This window comes from Cryptomeria japonica, unplaced genomic scaffold (assembly GCF_030272615.1).
Source record: "Cryptomeria japonica unplaced genomic scaffold, Sugi_1.0 HiC_scaffold_417, whole genome shotgun sequence".
Lineage (NCBI taxonomy): Eukaryota > Viridiplantae > Streptophyta > Pinopsida > Cupressales > Cupressaceae > Cryptomeria > Cryptomeria japonica.
The window spans coordinates 67,656-87,488 of NW_026729238.1; the positions used below are offsets into that span (position 1 = coordinate 67,656).

Consider the following 19,833-nt stretch of genomic DNA (forward strand, 5'->3'; position numbering starts at 1 on the left):
AGATGATAAAAATGTTATAGGGGGTAAATGGATTTTTAGAAATAAACTTGATGAATCTGGTAAAGTTGTTAGGAATAAAGCACGCTTTGTGTGTAAAGGCTATGCACAGCAAGAAGGTGTAGATTTTGGTGAAACATTTGCACCTGTTGCTAGGCTGGAGTCAATACAAATATTTCTGGCATATTCATGTTATAAAAACTTTAAAGTGTATCAAATGGATGTTAAAACAACATTCCTTAATGGTTATCTTGATGAAGAGGTATATATGGAACAACCAGAAGGGTTTATCTCTGCAGATAAACCTGATTATGTATACAAGTTGAAAAAGGCTCTTTATGGCCTTAAACAAGCTCCAAGAGCTTGGTACTCCAGGTTAGATGCCCATCTTACAACAAATGGATATACTAGAGGTGGTGTTGATAGTAACCTATATGTTAAAATTGAAGGTAATGATACTTTGGTTGTTGAAGTCTATGTGGATGACATTATATTTGGCTGTCATAATGATGCCGTATCCAAAAAGTTTTCAAAACTCATGGAATCTGAATTTGAAATGTCCATGTTAGGTGAATTAACCTTCTTTCTTGGGCTTCAAGTAATGCAGCTTGAACAAGGCATTTTTCTCTCACAAACCAAATATGCTAAAGAGATGCTTAAAAAGTTCAATATGACAGATTGCAAAACTGTTAGTACTCCAATGGAGACTGGTTGTAAATTGACCAAGTCAGATGACTCACCTGAGGTAAATCAATCTGAGTATAGATCAATGGTTGGCAGCCTACTGTATTTAACTGCATCTAGGCCTGATTTGATGCATGCAGTTTGTTTGGTTTCACGTTTTCAGTCTGCTCCCAAACAATCTCATTTGATTGCTATAAAAAGGATATTCAAGTATATTCAAGGTACTTTAGACTTTGGCTTGTGGTATTCACGAAATAATGATTTTACTCTTGTTGGTTTTACGGATGCTGACTGGGCTAGCTGTATAGATGATAGAAAAAGCACCAGTGGTGCAGCTTTCTTCTTAGGAGATCGCCTTGTTGCCTGGCACAGCAAAAAGCAAGAATGTGTCACTTTATCAACTGCAGAATCTGAATATATTGCAGCAACAACTTGTTGTACGCAATTAATCTGGATGTCTCATCAACTTGCTGATGTGGGTATTATAGTTGACAAACCCATCTCCATCTTCTGTGATAACACTAGTGCCATCAGTCTTTCAAAGAATCCTGTGATGCACTCTCGCACTAAACATGTTGCTATTAAATTGCTATTTCTACAAGAACAAGTGTTGGCTAATGAATTTCAAGTTATATATGTACCTTCTCAGGCACAAGTAGCGGATATTTTTACAAAAGCTTTGTCTAAAGAAGTCTTTGAACGGTTAAGGGATAGATTGGGAGTGATTTCTCAATCTGCTCTTATCTCCACCTAAAGCAGGATTTGAGGGGGAGTGTTGCTCTGTTGATTTACTTTCTTTTTTGTCCTTGTGTTTTAAAAAAAAGAAGAAAAAAGGGGGAGAAATTGATTTCACAGTCAGTGACATTGGTATTTCATATTGGCATTTCACAGTGACTTTGGTATTTCATATTGGCATTTCACAGTGACATTGGTATTTCATTTCACTGTGACATTGGTATTTCTTTTTCACAGTCAGTGACATTGGTATTTCATATTGGCATTTCACAGTGACTTTGGTATTTCATATTGGCATTTCACAGTGACATTGGTATTTCATTTCATAGTGACATTGGTATTTCTTTTCACAGTGACATTGGTATTTCTTTTTGGCATTTCAGACTTGGCATTGGCATTACAGTGACATTGGTATTTTTGGTATTTCAGTTGATATTACAGTGGTTTCAGTGATATTATAGTGACATTGGCATTTTTGGTATTTCAGTTGATATTACAGTGGTTTCAGTGATATTACAGTGACATTGGCATTTCAGGCATTGGTATTTCATTACAGTGGCATTGGCATTTCAGGTATTGGTATTTCATTACAGTGGCATTGGCATTTCATGCATTGGTATTTCATTATAGTGGCATTGGCATTTTTATTTTGGTATTTGATACAGATCAGTTTGGGAGTTCATTATTCTGACAGTATTCATTCTTTTTACAGAATTGCATATTACAGTTTCAGAGGATGTTGTTTTTCTTATAGGTTTGCATATGACAAGATTCAGTGTTGATTGTATATGTTGTATTTGTTGACAGTGAAATTCCTTACATTATTTTTTGGTCCTTTCAGTTGACAACATATTTCATGGCAACGATGGTTTGAGTTTTTTTGCTTTTTTAATTTTTTTTGCCATCAAGGACAAAGGGGGAGTTTGTTGCTCTTTGATACTTTTGTCCTCGATGACAAGAAAATAAAAAAGGGGAAGTTGGTGTTGTTTAAGTTTCATACTTTGAGGCAAGTATATTAAGCATGTGGTTATATATTTAAAAAGCCTTTCTCACGGGCCAGTCTAGTGACACGGATACATTGATTTAGCTGACGTGTTATATGTTTAAAACGCCTTTCTCTCGAGCCAGGCTGGTGACACGAATACAGTGAATATCACTGACTTGGCATTTATTGAACAGCATCTTTGGTTTATATTATGTTTAATTTGTCTACGGACTAATAGCATATTCTTCAGAATACACTTTGTGACTGACAGATTAAAAGTTTTCTTTGGAAGCATCGTTTTTGTGTTTCATTTTTTGAACAAGTTTGAAGTCCGTCTCAAACCCTAAAATGCCATGAGAGATGCAGCCGCCGCTGTAGCTAAGGAGCTCGAGTTAGTTTGTTCGGTTGAAAAGAATGATGCAAAAGTGGACTTAACAGTGAGCTTAATGGATTTCTGGTTAGTTTGTTTTCAGTTATCAATGAGGTTGCGTTTCACAGGTATTATTCTTGTTCATATGTTTAAAAGATTCAGATTTTTCGAATCAGGTTTTTCAGTTATGCAAAATGGAAATAAGGAAACAGACCTTGCTTTATTTTTATTTTTCATGATTGGGAAATCAAGCATCTTTAGATTATCTCTCAGTTTTCTCTTTCCGTTGCACAATTAATCAGTTATTTGGTTTTAGTTTACATATTCCTGTAAGATTTTGGTAACCCTATACGAGGGTTATTCAGGAAGATGTTTTGTGTTTTTGAGGAATAAAACAGTTTAAATACAGAACAGTTTATTCGGAAATGAGATAGAGGAGTGTGAATAAAGGGAAACACAAAGATTGTGTTGAAAGAAAAAAGAAAGTGTTGTGTATAAAAAGACTATCAAAGATCTTAGATAGTCGAGGGTTTTGAGAGTTTTTACTCTGTTTTGTTGCAGAGTACATGAGACTATAATGGTTGAAGTTATTTTGTTCAGAGATTGAGTTTTTCTCTCTGATAGTGTTTGATTCCTTTAAAAGAATGTTATTATTTTATGTCTATGATTCAAAGCCTTGAAGAATATTGTTGCAAAAATCTTTTAGAGAAAATCATTTGTACAGACTAATAAAATATACTCGCTCCAACCACTGATGGTTTTGTGACTGCAGAATTAAGTGCATTCATAAAATTACTAGTGACTGTAGCTTGAGTTGGAATGTTTCATTGGATAAGAAAGAGGGGTTGGTGCTCCTTGAGACCTTGTGGTTTCTAAATCTTGTGAACTAAGTTGGTGCTCTTTGAAATAATATAAGGGATCTTACCGAGTGGTTTTTCTACCCCAGGAGGGTTTTCCACTCATGAAAACTATGGTGTTATGTGCATTGTCTTGTCTCATTTTGTCTTACTGGTTTATGCTCTGATACATCATATCTTTAGCTCTTTTCATTTCATACTCTGTTTTGTTGAATTTATGTAATGCAACCTTTGAAATACTCGTTTAGATGTTTCATGTTTTTGTAAAAGATTCAATAACATTTTATTTTCTGAAAAGTTTAAATCAAGTTTTTCAGTTGGTTCTATTGTATATTTCATGCTTCATTAAAAGTATTATATCAAGGTGTTAAGTCTCATTTGTTCAGTCTTTTCAACTTTCAGTCATCTGTGCTTATTGTGAATCAAAAATTGTCAAGTTTATAAAAGAAGTTCTTGTTAAAATTTTTACACTCTGATTCACCCCCCCCTCTCAGAGTGTCTCCACTTCCAACAACTTCAACAGAAACAATTCTTTTTTGTCTACTGAAACCAGCTGGTTCAGACATTGTTTCCAGTTTATATAGTGAAATATTGGAGTCCTGCTTTAGACTGTAAATCATTTCTCATTAATATCATTGAGTTTTTGAGTGTTTTAATTTAGTGAATTAAGAATATGTGAAAGAAGCTTTAGTGATTAATCAATGCTAAGGAGTTTTTTTGGAAAGAAAATTGTTTTAATTACTAAAACATTTTAATTTTGTTTGGTTGCAAAACATAGATGAGAGTCTTTGTTAACTCCAAAAGGCTTGTAGCAGGAGATGCGTTCATCTTTCTCAGGTTTCTAGGCTTGGCCATAGTCATCTGTATGGAGCTTTCGTAAAATAGTATATTTTGTGTATTCTTGTCATTTATATAAGATGTTTTTGGCTTCAGGGATGAAAATGGCGAATTACGTGTAGGGGTCAGGCATGCCATCTGTCAACAAAGTAACATTCCATCCTCAATTATATCCAGTCGCAGAATGCAGATTGCTGTCCTTGCAGCTGCGTCACATGCCATTTCAAGGACGACTAATTTTAGTGTCTACTACAAGCCAAGGTGAAAACTGATGATATTTCCTGCTAGGATCTTACCACTCGATTTTTTTTCTGAAAAAATCAAAAGGACGCTGACTAACTTTTAATGTTAATAGATTTTCATAATCCATGAAATTATACTGTAATTGTTGCTTTTGGATTAGATTGCATATATATATATATATATTCAAATGTACACCAATCTAATCCAGAAGCATCCAGGTAACCTGTCAAATTGTACGAACTTACAAAGCCCTGATAGATTTATGATTTGGGATGGGATGCATTTTAGTACTTTACAAAGATATCCATATTAAATACACATGGTTGCAGTAAGTACTAGGCACCCGCCTGTCCTTTAGGTTATGAGATAGTTGCATGGTTGTTTATACAAAATTTTATGAGTTTATGGGGTTCCCAAAGTAGTAGTATGTTGTACTATCACAAAATAGAGAAATGGGCACCAATTTGTTTCTTATTTCCATTTTATGAGTATTTTTCTTATAAGACATGCTTAAGTGTTGGACAGCTGCACTCCTCGTTTTCCCAGGAGCTTCCTATATTTTCTAGATTACATTGTTAAAGGAACAGTATGTTACTTGAATCTGCTTATATCATTTGCCTGTTTTAAATTTTTGTTTCATCCTTTCTGATGTATGGATTTGTACATATTATGCAGAACCAACCCGTCAGAATTCATTATTCCTTATGACCAATACATGGAGGCCACGAACAGTATGGAGGCCATGAACAGTAATTTCTCAGTTGGCATGAGATTCAGGATGAGAATTGAGGGAGAAGCAGCCCCGGAGCAACGGTCTTCATATTCATCACTTTTAACTTTAAAATGGATGGATTATGATTTAATAGATAGCAAAGCATTCAATAATCGTTCTATGTTGGATTAGGATACAGTGAATTTTGAAATATGCCCAGCGCTGTAAGTTTATAAAATAGATATGTGATGTTCATTGTACTGTATTAGAGATCAGTAACTAGCAGTTGTTTGATGGCTATACACATAAGATAAATGCAATTGCATAGTAACAGGAATTTCCTTTCAAAGATGATGTATTTGTTACAGTGTGGTATGCCTGATATGTGTTTCCGTTGGACAGATTTACTGGTACTATCATTGAAATAGGTGATTCTGATCCCCTGAGGTGGCCGGGTTCAAAGTGGAGATGCCTCAAGGTATTTATGGAACAGAAGAAAGTCTTTCTTCAGTTTTAATTATCATCATCATATAATCAATACAGAACTGTGCATCTTCTTGCTTATAATCACTCTTCTAATTTTGTGAACTTCAGGTACAATGGGACGCAACATCAGCTGTTCCACGACCAGAGAAGGTCTCACCATGGAAAATAGAACCTGCCTTGACCCTGTCAGAAATTAATCCTCTGCCCCGAAAGCCAACAACAAGAGGTCCCGGCCAAAGATACTGTCTCCAGAACAAGATTTATCAGTTCTCGGTAAGTAGTATGCTTTTAATCACACATAACCAAAGAATCGTTATTAAAGTGACATTGTTGCTTTTTTTTCTCAAAAGTTCTTCTTTTGTCTGATTTTCGTCTCAGATAAGGCATTAGTTAATTTTACACAGTTGCAAAGATTTAATACAATGGTCTTGCAAGGTCAACAAGTCATGAGCTCGGGAGGATCTTTGGGTGAAAATAACATTGACAGTGTTCCGGGGACAGTTGTGTGGTGGCCAAAACTAGATGATGTCAAAACAAAAGGTGTATTCTCTCAAGGAAGATTGGTTTCTGTAAATTGGATCCCACTGCAAGGGCGTGACTCCACATATGGAAACTCGTTTCCCAGTTCTCAGGGCTTTAGTGAAATGCAAGAACTTCGTGGATCATATACTAATCGTATTGTGGAAGATCCACAACAAATGAAGCTTTCCAGAAAACCATTCCAGGAAATGAATGAGTCTAATCAGAAACAATATCTAACATCAGTGGCGCCATCTCCCAAAACCAGTGGACATATGAATTGGAATGGCTTCAATGGGTACCCACATTTGTCAAACTTGACAATGGAAGCATCGGGAAAATGGAAAATGCATATGATGCCATGCCATTCAGAAGTTTCAGGGGCACATGGTGGTGTGGACGTAAATTTAATGAGAAACATGCAAGCTAATAAACAGGGAACAACAGAGCATCAGCCTGGTTTTCCTTCACGGGAAGCTTCTAAGGATAAGAGAGTTGATGTCGTTTCAGGCCGTGCAGACAATAATCGCAAATTATCTGGTCGTCATATGATTCACTTTTTCTCAAGCAGTGAGCCAAATCCGTCAAAAAATATAGTTTCTATCAACGAGAAAGACCTACAAGTTTCTGCTCATACCCCAAAAGAATTTCTTTCACAATTCTCCGAGGTTGACCAACAATTGGAGCCAACAAGGTTGATCAAGTCTGATACATCTGCTATGAGCTGTGAGCAAGAAACATCATCTTGGAGACCACTACAAGAAATACAATGCAGAGCTCAGAAAAGGAGCTGTACTATGTAGTAATCATTTACATTTCTGTACGACAGAGATTAGAATTTTGTAAATTTAATATATTGTTGGAAAGATTCTGACAGTTCAGAACCATATTTTTCATCACAATGAAGGTACATAAGCAGGGTAGTGATCTTGGACGACTTCTGGATCTTACAAAATTTGTAGGATACAAAGAGCTCTTCCATGACCTTGAGGTGATGTTCAATTTTGAAGGACAACTAGAGGATCCAAACAAAGGCTGGCAAGTTGTCTACACAGATGATGAGGGAGATATGATGCTTGTAGGAGATGATCCGTGGCAGTAAGTATCAATGTCCAATATTCCACCCAAAAAAAATAGCTTGCTTCTCAATGGGTGATTCTGTTATAACGTGTCTATGTTGTAATTATTTTCTATGAACTCTTTTTTTTTTTAAATCAGGGAGTTTTGCAGCATTGTACGTAAGATTTATATATATAAACGAGACGAGGTTGAGAAAATGACTCCCGGTGGCCCTAATTTGGAGTTCAGGAGAGAGTGTGAAGAACAACCAATCACAAGCGAAATCTCTACTCTTGCAGCCACTGATGCTCATGTCGAGTCTCATCACATGTGAATTTCATGCTGTAGCCAAACGAATCTATTTTTAGAGCCGTTCATAGTTCTACTCTTAGTTCCGTAATTTTCAAATAGTTCATAGCATTGTTTAACTGCCAGTACTAATGCTGGCCGAATAATCCAAAGAGCAAGCATAGTTTTGATTAGCCTATATTTAGCTTGCAAGAGTAGTAAACTTTCTTAGAAATTTTGCAAAATTTCTACTCCAGCAAATAAAGCATGATGTGCATGCTCCAGTAGCTACGATTTGTTTTTGATAGCAAACTGCTGTTTTCTCTTAGTCTTCGATTGTTTGCTGAGATGGAAGGATGTGTTCAACTTCTCTGTTTTTTTGTTAAAGATTCAATAAAATTATATTGAGACTTGTGTCATTGAGTTTTACGTTGAATGCTTCTTTTTCACGAATGTTTCGGTTGGTACATCCAAGTTTTCTTATTTTATTTATTGTTTATTATTTGCCGTTACAATGCTTGATTGATTAGATAATGAAGGAATTGGATCTGGTTAAATTTTACAATAGGTATCAAAGTCCGTATTTCTTTTAGGTTAAAAATTTAGTAGTCCGAATTTTGTCAAAAAATTTATTATGTTGAATTCTTAACTCCTTGACCATCTGAGAATTTGATGGAAATGAGTATGACTATTGGTGCATTAAGAAAGATATATTTTTTTAAACAGATAGATTTGTGCAAGATTGTTGAATCAGGTTATGTAGAGTCAATTGATTAGAATACCCTCACAACCAATGATTAAACAGCCATGAAGAAGAATGTTCAAGCCTTGTTTAAGATTCAAATAGCTATTGATAAGAGCTTATTTTAAAGAATTACAAATGCAAAGACAATTGAAGGTCTATCTAGAAGACTCTAAGAGAAGTCTACCTAGGTAGTGCTCAAATCAAAGTTGTCAAGCTATAGACATTGAAGAGAGAATTCAAGAATTTGAAGATGCAAAAAGTTAGAAGTGTGAATGAATATTGTGTCAGCATAAAAGATGTGGTCAATAAGACGGCAAAAGTTGGAGAAATTGTGAACAATGAGGTTTTGAGTAGAAAGGTGTTGAGGACGCTTACCCAAAGGTGGAACCTTGTTGCTTTAACCATAAAAGAAAGGAAAAAATTGTCTACCCTTTAGTTTGATTACCTAGTGGATCTTTGATGTCTTGTAAAGAAAATTTGAGAGATTCTTTTAGAGAAAGTGACGAGAAAGATTTTTTTTCCAAATTAAAAATTACAAAGAATGAAGATGCCAAGAGTATCACCAAAAGCAATCAACGCCAAGGTAGTGGTAAAAATCAGAATCATTCAATAGGAAATAAAGGTGGATGTGGTCTAAGAGGAAGAGGTGGAGGCTGATTTTATAAAAACAAATATCCAATGTTACTATTATAACAAGTATGGACACATTGAGGGGATGACCCTTTGGTGAAATGGTGGGGCTTCTTGCTTGTAGTTCCTACAACCTATGTTCAAACCCCACGGGTTCGTCTCTACCGTGTTAACAATGAAGCATACTTTACCATGGGGAGAACCTTAGAGAAATGGTGGGGCTTCTTGCCTATAGAGCCTACATCCTCGGTTCAAACCATAAAGTTTTGGGGATGACCCTTTGGTGAAATGGTGGGGCTTCTTACTTGTAGTGCCTACAGCCTAGGTTCAAACCCCATGGGCTACTCTCCATCGTGTTAACAATGGAGCATGCTTTACCATGGGAATAACCTTGGAGAAATGGTGGGGCTTCTTCCTTGTAGAGCCTACATCCCTAGTTCAAACCATAAAGTTTTTCAGGGATGACCCTTTGGTGAAATGGTGAGGCTTCTTGCCTATAGTGTCTACTACATAGGTTCAAACCTCGTGGGTTCATTTCTACCACTAATACATTTGGCCTAAAATTCTGACGGAGAAGGTATATTGTCATCAAATTTGATTTTTTTTGAAAAAATGCTTGATTTTGTCGGAATTTCGACAATAATGCAACATTTGGTTTCGACGGAGAAGGAATTGGCAATGACATTTGTGGTTTTTTAGAAAAAGTGCCCGCGTTCGTCAAAATTCTGACGATGTCAAGCATTATTTAAAAAAAAAAAAAAGACCAAGTCATTTCATAAATCCTGCCTCTTCATCTCGTCGACCTCTGCCATTACAAAATCCTGCCTCTTCGTCTCACCTTTGCCATTCCAAAATACCAGCTATCCTAGCTATACAACTAGTGTATGGCCCAATCAAGATGCATTCGATGGATATGTCGATGCACTCAACTAAACAAAGAGATCAGGTTAGGTGCTCTTTCTTGTATGAAAAGGGATAGGTCATTTATGCTCTCATTGGATGACTGCGGTACAAAGAGATCGGATCAGGTCATTTATGTGCTCGATCGACTGGGGAGAAAGAATAATTCCAATTCACATGACATCAGGGCTCGACCTCCTAATTGCAATCACTGCTCGGATGTCTGAAAGAGATAGCTTCTTGTCATAATGCATTGTGTTCCTTGCCTACATCTCAGTTTTGGACATCCCCTGATGAACACGAAGGAGGGAGGCGGACATAGGTTCCCTGTGTCGGTTTAATCGCTGCAAGAATGTGTTTGTCAGGGTGGCCATTTCAATTATCATTGTTTCACTCTAAATTGGGCATTACAAGATCTGGTTGAAGAAAAAGGGAAGGGTATAATCAGAAAATTCATTGTTATACATATTCAAATATTTAGATTCAAATTTTATTATAGATTTATTCGATTAATTGAAAATAGCAGAGATGGTGAGAGGTTTTTGTAATATGATATGATCGATTTAAAAGAAGAATTTCTTACAAGACCTAAACCATTGAACAATCCTACAATCATGTATTAATTAAACAATGCATTTTAAATAATGAACAATATAGTAAGCTTGAAACATATTAACACAACTTTCCATATTTAAAATATATCCTAATTAAGGAGAGGGATGACCTAAACCTGCGTGATCGAGTGCCATTATGTAAGATATATCCTAATTATGGAGTGCCATTAGGTAGGTGAAGTAAAAGTAAGTGTGTATGAGGTTAAGGTTTACGATAGGATGTAGGAAAGTGGAGGAGGTTAAGATAGGGTATATGAAAGGTAGATGGAAGGTAATAATGACAGGAAGTGAGGTAAAGGTTATGAGGTGTGGGTTAGAAAATAGGGTGTAGGAAATGGAAGGAAGGGTCATATCACTTTGAGAGTTTTCACCAAGATGAGTAGCCCAAGTATGGACCTTAAATCTTACAAGCCATGAGGATCCACTTGTAGTAGAGGAGCATATACTTGCATCTTGGGAGCTTATTAGGAGTTCGCCTTGAATTTGGGAAATACACACAGAGGAGATAGAATATTGATCAATAGACATTACCTAGCCTCATCATGCATAAATATAAGAGGTATAGACTATATCAAGCACATATCATGAGCCAAAGGATCATATTCGAGAGTTGCTTCATCTCCAATCCTCTACATTTTTAAGATCCACAAATGGGGTTGAGGATAAGTCCTGGTTACTTAGCTTGGACTTATGATTTGGGTTGCATCTATATGTGAGCAACCTAAACTTGTAATTTTAAATGCAATTTTTGAGAGGACTTGATTCCACCTTGTGGTACTGGGAGGATAAAATGCACCAACTCACATTGGAAACCCTCTCCAAATACCATTTTGGAGTGCTTCAAACTGTGTTCTATTTCAAAATATTTTTGACAGAGATGCATAGATGAGTTTCACCATTTACATAATAAGGTTTCATAGTGGCTCAACATGAGAGTTAGTTTTCGGAGTTCTTGTAGTTTGTAGATTACATTCAAGACAAGTTACTTCTCAATTTTTTCATTAGGGGTGGAAAGCCCAAAATTTCAGTTTTCCTACACATGGCCAATCCAAATGACTTTAGGGTTGCTATGGAAAAGGAGGTACATGGGAGGACACAAGAGGCATGAGAGAAGTTTGTAACCTTGATGAATGGACTAAAGTGTCCATAGGCCTCCCCATCCTTCAAAGGATAATTTAGAAAAACCTAATAGTATCAATATTAGGGACAAAGGTCTAGAGCATAGTAGGGGCCATAGGGTAGTCACATGTGACCATCATCAACACAAGGATATTTTAGGTATGAGAGACTATAGGGCTATCAAGCTAGGCCTTCTATGATTCAACAACCTTTTAGGGGAGAATCTAGTGTTTTTAGTAGTTAGGATCTTCTAATTATGGTGGAGCCTAGCCAACATAGAGTTATATGAGAGGCACACGTTATGTATATGTTAATATCAGAGAGTGCCTACAAGGTTTTAGAGTAGGTGGACACCATCCTAGGATGTCAAAGTAGATAGTTGATATGTGGGTCTTTACCCTCCCAACCACTCAACATATACCACCATGGGTCTTTACCCTCCCAAAAACACAAAGGCCAAAGGAAGATTCACCACTGCAACACTCACTTTTTTGTGACATTCCTTACAGGTTGAACAAGACACCGATGAAATGTTTGCTCATATTAGTTTGGTTCCCGAGGCATAGGTATGCTCTACAATCCTTCTTATATTAAGGCCTCTCTGGCATGTATAGGCCCATATGACCCTATATCTCAGACCTAAATTCTTAGATCTACATAATATATAGAACACCTATGCTGATATTGTTCCATTCACAGCAGGATGACTGCTCCACTGATGAATGCCTTGCACCTGTTCCCAAGAGAGAGGCTGACGAATGACTGCACCTGTGGTTAGTTTTCCAAGTATACAATTGTTCAAGCACTGTTAGTTTTCCAAGTATACAATTGTTCAAGCAGTGTTAGTTTTCCAGGTTTACAATTGTTCAATCATTGATACATTTTTATATTAAATAGTATTGAGCATACTGTTTCTTTTATGTGAAGAAAATTGTCTCGGCTGTCTTTTTATAGGACAAGAGTCAACAACCTCAAGAATTAGTTGCCAAAGATGTACATGGAAATGATTGGTGTTTCCCGCTCATCTATCGTGGTGGGTTGTTTGCCATATTATCTGGTAGCTTGTACTAAACTAGATTTCAAATTTAAGAAGAACTGTTAAATTTTTCAGTCTATTATGAAAAGATGGATGCATATGTTTTCAGCAAAAATGATGTAGGATAAGTTATTGATTTTTTCAGATAAACCCCAGGATCTGGATTTGGGTGTGGTTTTTTCTTGGTCCGGCATGTTCCTATCCTCATAACATTATTTAAATTTCAATAGTATTGAATTAATTAATTTTTTATAGTTATTTTTTTATTATCTATATATAATGTTATGTGGACTAATTTCCATTTTTAGGCTTATATATTGTATGATTTTTATATAATCAACCCAGTTTTTTTACATTTGAACCATATTAGTAAACCTGAACCTGTCGCTTAGACTTTATAGTCATATTTGTGTAGATGATTGTGATTGAGGTGCTTGTTCTAGGGCAAACTGTTAAGCTAATTTATGTAAATTTTTTTCTCATAATCGTTAACATTCTACTTCTTTTTAATTTTTGTAATTTAATGATATTTAGCAATGACTTCAAACAAAAATGATTTTTTTTTTCTGCTGAAACCAGTAGGTTCAGACATTGCTTCTAATTTTTATGGTAAAATATTGGAGTCCTACTTTAGACTGTAAATCATTTCTCATTAATATCATTGAGCTTTTGAGTGTTTTAATTTAGTGAATTAAGAATATATAAGCTTTAATGATTAATCGTTGCTAAGGATTTTTTTTGGAAAGAAATTTTTTTTTAATTACTAACACATTTTCATTTGATATGATTAAAAAAAACACTAGGTGAGAAAAGGAGGCATTTGCTGACAGCTGGGTGGAGAGTCTTTGTTAACTCCGAAAGGCTTGTAGCAGGAGATGCATTCATCTTTATGAGGTTTCTAAACTTGCCCATTTTATTTACTCCAAAATGTTATATTTGGTGTATTTTTATCATTTATATATGACGGTTTTGTCCTTAGGGATAAAAATGGCGAACTACATGTAGGGGTCGGCGTGCCATGCATCAGCAAAGTAACATTCCTGTCCGTAGTTATATCCAGTCGCAGAATGGAGATTTTTGTCCTTGCTGCTGCGTCACATGCCATTCCAGGGAGGGCTATGTTTAGAGTCTACTACAAGCCAAGGCAAAAACTGATGATATTTCCTAGTAGTCTCTTACCACTCAAATTATTTTCACATTCAACATCTAAATATCTTTTAGTGTTAATAAAATTCTACAATCCATGAAATTAGACTGTGGTAACTGCTTTTAGATTAGATTGGGTGTATATTATTTTAATATACAATCTAATCTAATCTAGAACTGATCAAATTGTACAAAACGTTTGATAATTTTATGATTGAAGATGGGGTGCATTTTAGTACTTTACCAAGATATTCAAAAAATGGTAGAATATAAAATATGCAGGGCTGCAGTAATTACTAGGCGCCCGCAAGCCTTTCCTTTAGGTTATGGGATAGTTGCATTGTTATTTAAACAATTTTTTATCAGTTCATCGGGTTCCCAACTTCCCAAAGCAGTTGTACGATGCAGTCACAAAATACAGAAATGGGCAGCACTTTTGTCTTTTATTTCCATTTAATCAGCATTATTTTTATTAGCCATGTTACTTGAATCTGCTTATATTTTTCGCTTGGTCTAAAGTTTTGTTTCATCCTTTCGGATGTTTGGATCTGTACATATTAATCAGAACCAGCCCGTCAGAATTCATAATGAACAGTAATTTCTCAGTGAGCATGAAATTCGGGATGAGATTTGAGGGCCTATTGAGCACTTTATAGTTTAAAATCTGGTGTAGTTTAAGCAAGACAAGTATGGATAGATGGATTATGATTCAATAACCTTTTTATGTTGGATTAGGATATGGTGCATTTTGAAATATGCCTATCGTTATAAGTTTATAAAATAGATATGTGATATTCTTATGAAATTTTCTGGATTGGATTGTACGTATTTTTTTCCTATAGACATTTCGAATCACACTCCGTGATTCATGATCAGAATGAAAAGATATGTGATGTTCAGCCTACTGTATAGGAGATCAGTAATTAGCAATTGTTTGATGCCTATAGATAGCAATTGCATACTAACAGGAATTTCTTTTCAAAGATAATGTAGTTGTTTCTTTTCAAAGATAATGTAGTTGTTACAGTGTGTTATGCCTGATATGTGTGTTTCTGTTGGCCAAATATACTGGTACTATCATTGAAATAGGTGATTCTGAGACCTTGAGGTGGTGTTGGCAGATAAATTAATTCTCCTCTGTGTTTATGTTTCTTTTCATGGTATCAGAGCTAATGGTATACGATCTTGAAGAGCTTGGAGAGGCAGATGAATCTGAAGGAATGGTGGTTTGAAGACAAGCTGCTTAGGAGCCGCCCAAATTGCAGATATTGCAAGAAGAATCTAAATACAAATAAAAAAACAATGGTTATTTGACTCTTGACTTTAGGGTAGTAAGGCTAACGACCAAAAAGGGTCAATACATTCATTGGTATATAATTTTTTTTAGATAGTTGTGATGAAGGACAACCTAATTATTGAAGTGGGTGTATTTCCATAGTGTACTCCTAAGCAATAAAATACTGTAGGATTGTACATGCATGCTCCATTCTCAAGAGGCCGTGGCTAGGATCCAGAGGTACAAGTTCTCACCATTCCTCTTACCCAATGGTTTGAGAACCTTTTAACTAAGGGATGTTGAATGGTTGAATGAACCAAAATACTTAGAGGGTGGGTGAATTAGTATTCCCAAACTTTTGAAACTTTTATTGTTAAATTAATCTTATTAATCAATCTCATCAACATGAATAAACAAATGCATAATAAGTAAACAAAATAACCATAAATTGAACACTTAATTTTTATACGTGGAAAAATCAAATAGGAAAAACCATAGAGAGGGTTAACTCTCAAGATAATATAACTAGTTATATGGTGTTTACAAAAAGGATGGCTCACTGTCGAACAGTTCACTGTGAGATTACAAAGCTGCTCATTGCCAAAATGCTCACTACAATAGAACTAAATGAACTAAGGAAAGTTGCATCTCCAAATGCATGAAGTTAGTTCTAAGATAAGCTCAAATATCAACTCATAGAAACTCACAACAAACCTAGTAAAGGGTCTTCCCAAACTATCCATAACTTCTTGCAACAAATTCAGTAAGGGATTATTGCAACACTATGACTACACTTTGCTAATCCAACTGCTTGCAACAAATCTCGTAAGGGATTACTGCAACACCGTGACTACACTATGATAATCCAACTTCTTGCAACAGATCTCGTAAGGGATTACTACAACATTGTGACTCTTCTACACACACCTACACTCATATATCATATTCCACTATTTGCACTATATACTGCTCTCATACTACTACTGCTCTCTAGTCCATAACTTTGTTACTCACATACTTCATACTCTATTATCTATAATAGAGACACACTTTGTTTCTCATCCTATTACTCATCCACACACAAACAAACACACATACTAGTAATCATATAAAATGAATGATATGTCCACCAAGCACAAATGATTTACACAATACTATATTTCTTGGATCGACACATCACCAAACAAAAAGGGTAACCAAGTTGGCCTTCATTGATATTCTACACACTTCATTCACACACTTTATTTATTGAATAATATACCTTAATTACCTAAACAATACAAGGGTATACTAGACCCATGCATACACATCCATAAGCATAAATTCCAAGCACAACAAAATTCTAACCTCATGATACAGATGCTATAGATTTCGTAACATAGTACCATAAATCATAATGCAATATAACTATACAAATAACAATACAATAGACACAACTAATACTGAAACTGGTTACAAACCATGATAAGAAAAACGTAAGATTCTGGAGAAGAGGATCTTCAGGAAATAACTCTAGTGGATCATACATAATTTAGTTGCTCAATGTCACTGCTCTTCTTACTGCATACATTATATGTTCATTACCACTACTCTGCTCAATATGCTACATCTAGTCAAATTGGATCACCAAGTTTGACATCAATGACAACAACGACAATAGTCAAACAAATCAGAAAAAGGATTTCGACATTAATTAGGATGATACATGTTGGGTAACAATAGGCATAATACTATACCTTGTACCACAGTATAGGAATTACTAATGGCTTTTGAGATTCTACAATAAAGGTTCATAGTGAGGCATACCCTATGAACATAGATCCTTCTACAAGCATGATACCTATGTTCAAGTGAATTTATCCTCACCTTGTGTCTAAAATAACTAAAGGCCCCAAGGATGCACAAAACATAATGTGACTAGATTGAGGTACAAGAAATTTTTTTATCCCATCTTTATATAGCATGCTAGAAAATCTATTTGAGATTAAAGAAAATGGTAATGAAATCCCAATCAGGCCTCTCTACTAAAAAATGAACAAGAATGTTGATGTTTCTTTTGTGCCCAAATTTGCATGAGCACATGAGGGGAGAGGATGTACACACAACACCGTTGGGAAAATAGAAAGCGTACAAGAACACAAGATACAACAAAAAGGGTTCTTTCCCTTAGAAAATTGAAGTGTTATATAAGATAGAAATTGAAGTAACATAATCCTTCGAAAAAAATTGTCAGTAATCTGAAGATCAAGGTCTCCTCTCAATGATTTCCAAGTAGTTGCATATATTATATCATTTGCCAAACACAAAATAAGATTTGATAAAAAAGGATAATGTCAAAATCATATAACACATCCTATAAATGAATTTCATATTATTTTCTCATATACTTAAAAAAAATCCATTTAAAGATGATTTCATAATAAAATGCTATGAGAAATTGAAGATTTGAAAAGAAGAAGTGACTTTGAGTGAATTGAATAAATTTTTGATGAAAGATATAGAAAAATGAATTATCCCGCAACATAAGTCATCAAACTACCTTTGCAATATATAACCATGACAACCATCTTCACCTTCAAAGAATAAACCCCCACCTCATTAGGGGAAGAAGAGAAAGGATCCATCTGAAGGAGAAGCCAAACCATATGCAGCCCAACTCTAGAGCAACTGCTGCCCAACAACAAAGCCTCGGAACAAGAGCAACCATCTCTTCCCATAAAGGATGTCTCCACCTCAAAAGGAGACTCTTCCAATTTGACAACCACAGAGAACATGGATGTCAAAAATTCATCCAAACCCTAGACTTCTCCACCAAAATCCAATCCACATCTATAGGAAGGGACACCAACTCCGTAGGAGTAGAAGAGGGAAAAGCCAAGGCGAAGACAGTAGCAGAGGGAAAAGCCAAGGGAAAGACAACTGAAGCCCACATAGAAAACATGCTAACCATAAATCTCAAGGTTACCAAGAGATAAACATGGCAAAACAGTAGATTAAAATCACACCACAAATGTGGGATAGAGGAAGGTAATCGAAATGCCACAATACCTTTTGACCCATTGTCATCAATCTCAAGCTATAGAGCTAGAAAACAAGCCACTCCACACCGCCGTATTGGGAGGTAGCATCTATAGAGGACCCTCCATCCACCAACAGATCAATAGAGCCTTCTTCCTAAATGACCAAGTGAGATGGGTCATCTTCATCTGCTTCTGAATCCTCCTCGTCCTTTGCAAATTCAAAAACCCTAGCGTCTGCACGACACCGACTACCACCCTTTCACTCCATTGAAATATTTAGAGGATTGATGTTAGGTTATTAATATTAAAATTATTTAATTAAATTAAAATAATAATTAGTAAAAATATTGTTTGTAGTTGTGGACAATTTTGAGTGACTAGAGATCCCCCTATTGACCCCATTATCATAAACCCCCCTTGTATGCATATTTCTATTTATACGAATATTATGATAATATTTTACTGGCCAAAATTTCATAATTTCTCATTAATGCAATCGGCTCTCACATTTTAATTAACCAACTCCTTTTCATTAAAGGCATCAAAAATTCCACCAATCCAAGAAAATCATTTGCCACCTAATAATACACTCTTGTTTTCTAATTACTACATAGCATTTGCATGCAATTATCACATAGCCTATCCTTGATGTTAAAATAGTGCGACTCAAGTCATTCTTAAACCCCTTACTCCAAAGTATATGCACATTTACCATAGAGATTTTGTGTGTCAACAGACAATCCATGTTGTTAAGCATTGAGTATAAGACTTTCATCAATGCTCAAACTTTGTGTTATACACTACCACCATACCACCTACAATTGTCATTTATGCACCACAACTCAAATAGTTTGGTTTCTCTAGATTTTCTTCATCCCTGGATGCTTCCATCATCTTGCACTAATCTTAGAATTTGGGTAAAAGTCAAAAGATAAACACAAATATTTATAATTTTTTAATGATCTACTTAAAGCTTATAGAATTTAAGAAACCAATTTAACCTTTTTAAATTTTCAAACAACTTAGAAAAAAAATCTCTTGATGAATTCAAATGGTGAAGAATTAGAAGAATAGACTATTAACATTAAGAGCATGAAGTCAAGAAACTTGTGCAATCAACTGCACACATCTTTCACCTAATAATCCCCAATTTGAGGTAAAGGTAGGAAAAGAAGACACAAGAAATAATCAACATGTATAAAAATTTCATTTCTTTATTTTTCGAAAGAATCAATAACACAAGAGATATAGAAAGAGGAAGTAACAAACATAGAGAGGGAGAGATAAGAGAGAGATAAGGATATAAAGCAGGAGTTATATAGAGATGTGCCAAGTTAAATTAAATGTATTACATTAATTAAAAGAAAAAGGCAAAATATAATTGTTATACAATAATTTAAAGTTTTTAAGAAGATAAATAATTTTAAATTAAATTATTATAATAAATTTTAATTAGTATTTGTAATATCACAAAAGATAAATAATTAAAAATAAATTTCAGGATTGAATATTAATTAAAAATTAAAATAGAATTGAAATATTAATAAAAAGTGTACAATTACAAACAACATTAAC

General features: G+C 35.1%; 1 protein-coding gene, 1 non-coding gene and 1 pseudogene across 2 annotated transcripts; all 3 read left to right on the forward strand.

Moving 5' to 3' along the window:
* The window catches only part of LOC131036527 (auxin response factor 2-like), a 43,303-nt pseudogene that overhangs the window by 6,750 nt on the left and 16,720 nt on the right, over positions 1 to 19,833 (forward strand).
* On the forward strand, positions 5,392 to 6,046 carry LOC131036526 (uncharacterized). Its single transcript, XR_009369722.1, has 3 exons — positions 5,392 to 5,644; positions 5,823 to 5,898; positions 6,015 to 6,046. It is a non-coding gene; the product is annotated as an uncharacterized LOC131036526 (transcript).
* Positions 7,448 to 14,133, forward strand: LOC131871507 (auxin response factor 9-like). Its single transcript, XM_059215988.1, has 3 exons — positions 7,448 to 7,523; positions 13,620 to 13,710; positions 13,796 to 14,133. The coding sequence occupies exons 1-3, from the start codon at positions 7,511 to 7,513 to the stop codon at positions 14,061 to 14,063; spliced, it is 372 nt and encodes a 123-aa protein (XP_059071971.1). The 5' UTR covers positions 7,448 to 7,510; the 3' UTR covers positions 14,064 to 14,133.

Coding starts and splice junctions, on each gene's coding strand:
- LOC131871507 (XM_059215988.1), top strand. Junction 13,711..13,795: donor GATGCATTCATCTTTATGAG/GTTTCTAAACTT, acceptor TTTTGTCCTTAG/GGATAAAAATGGCGAACTAC.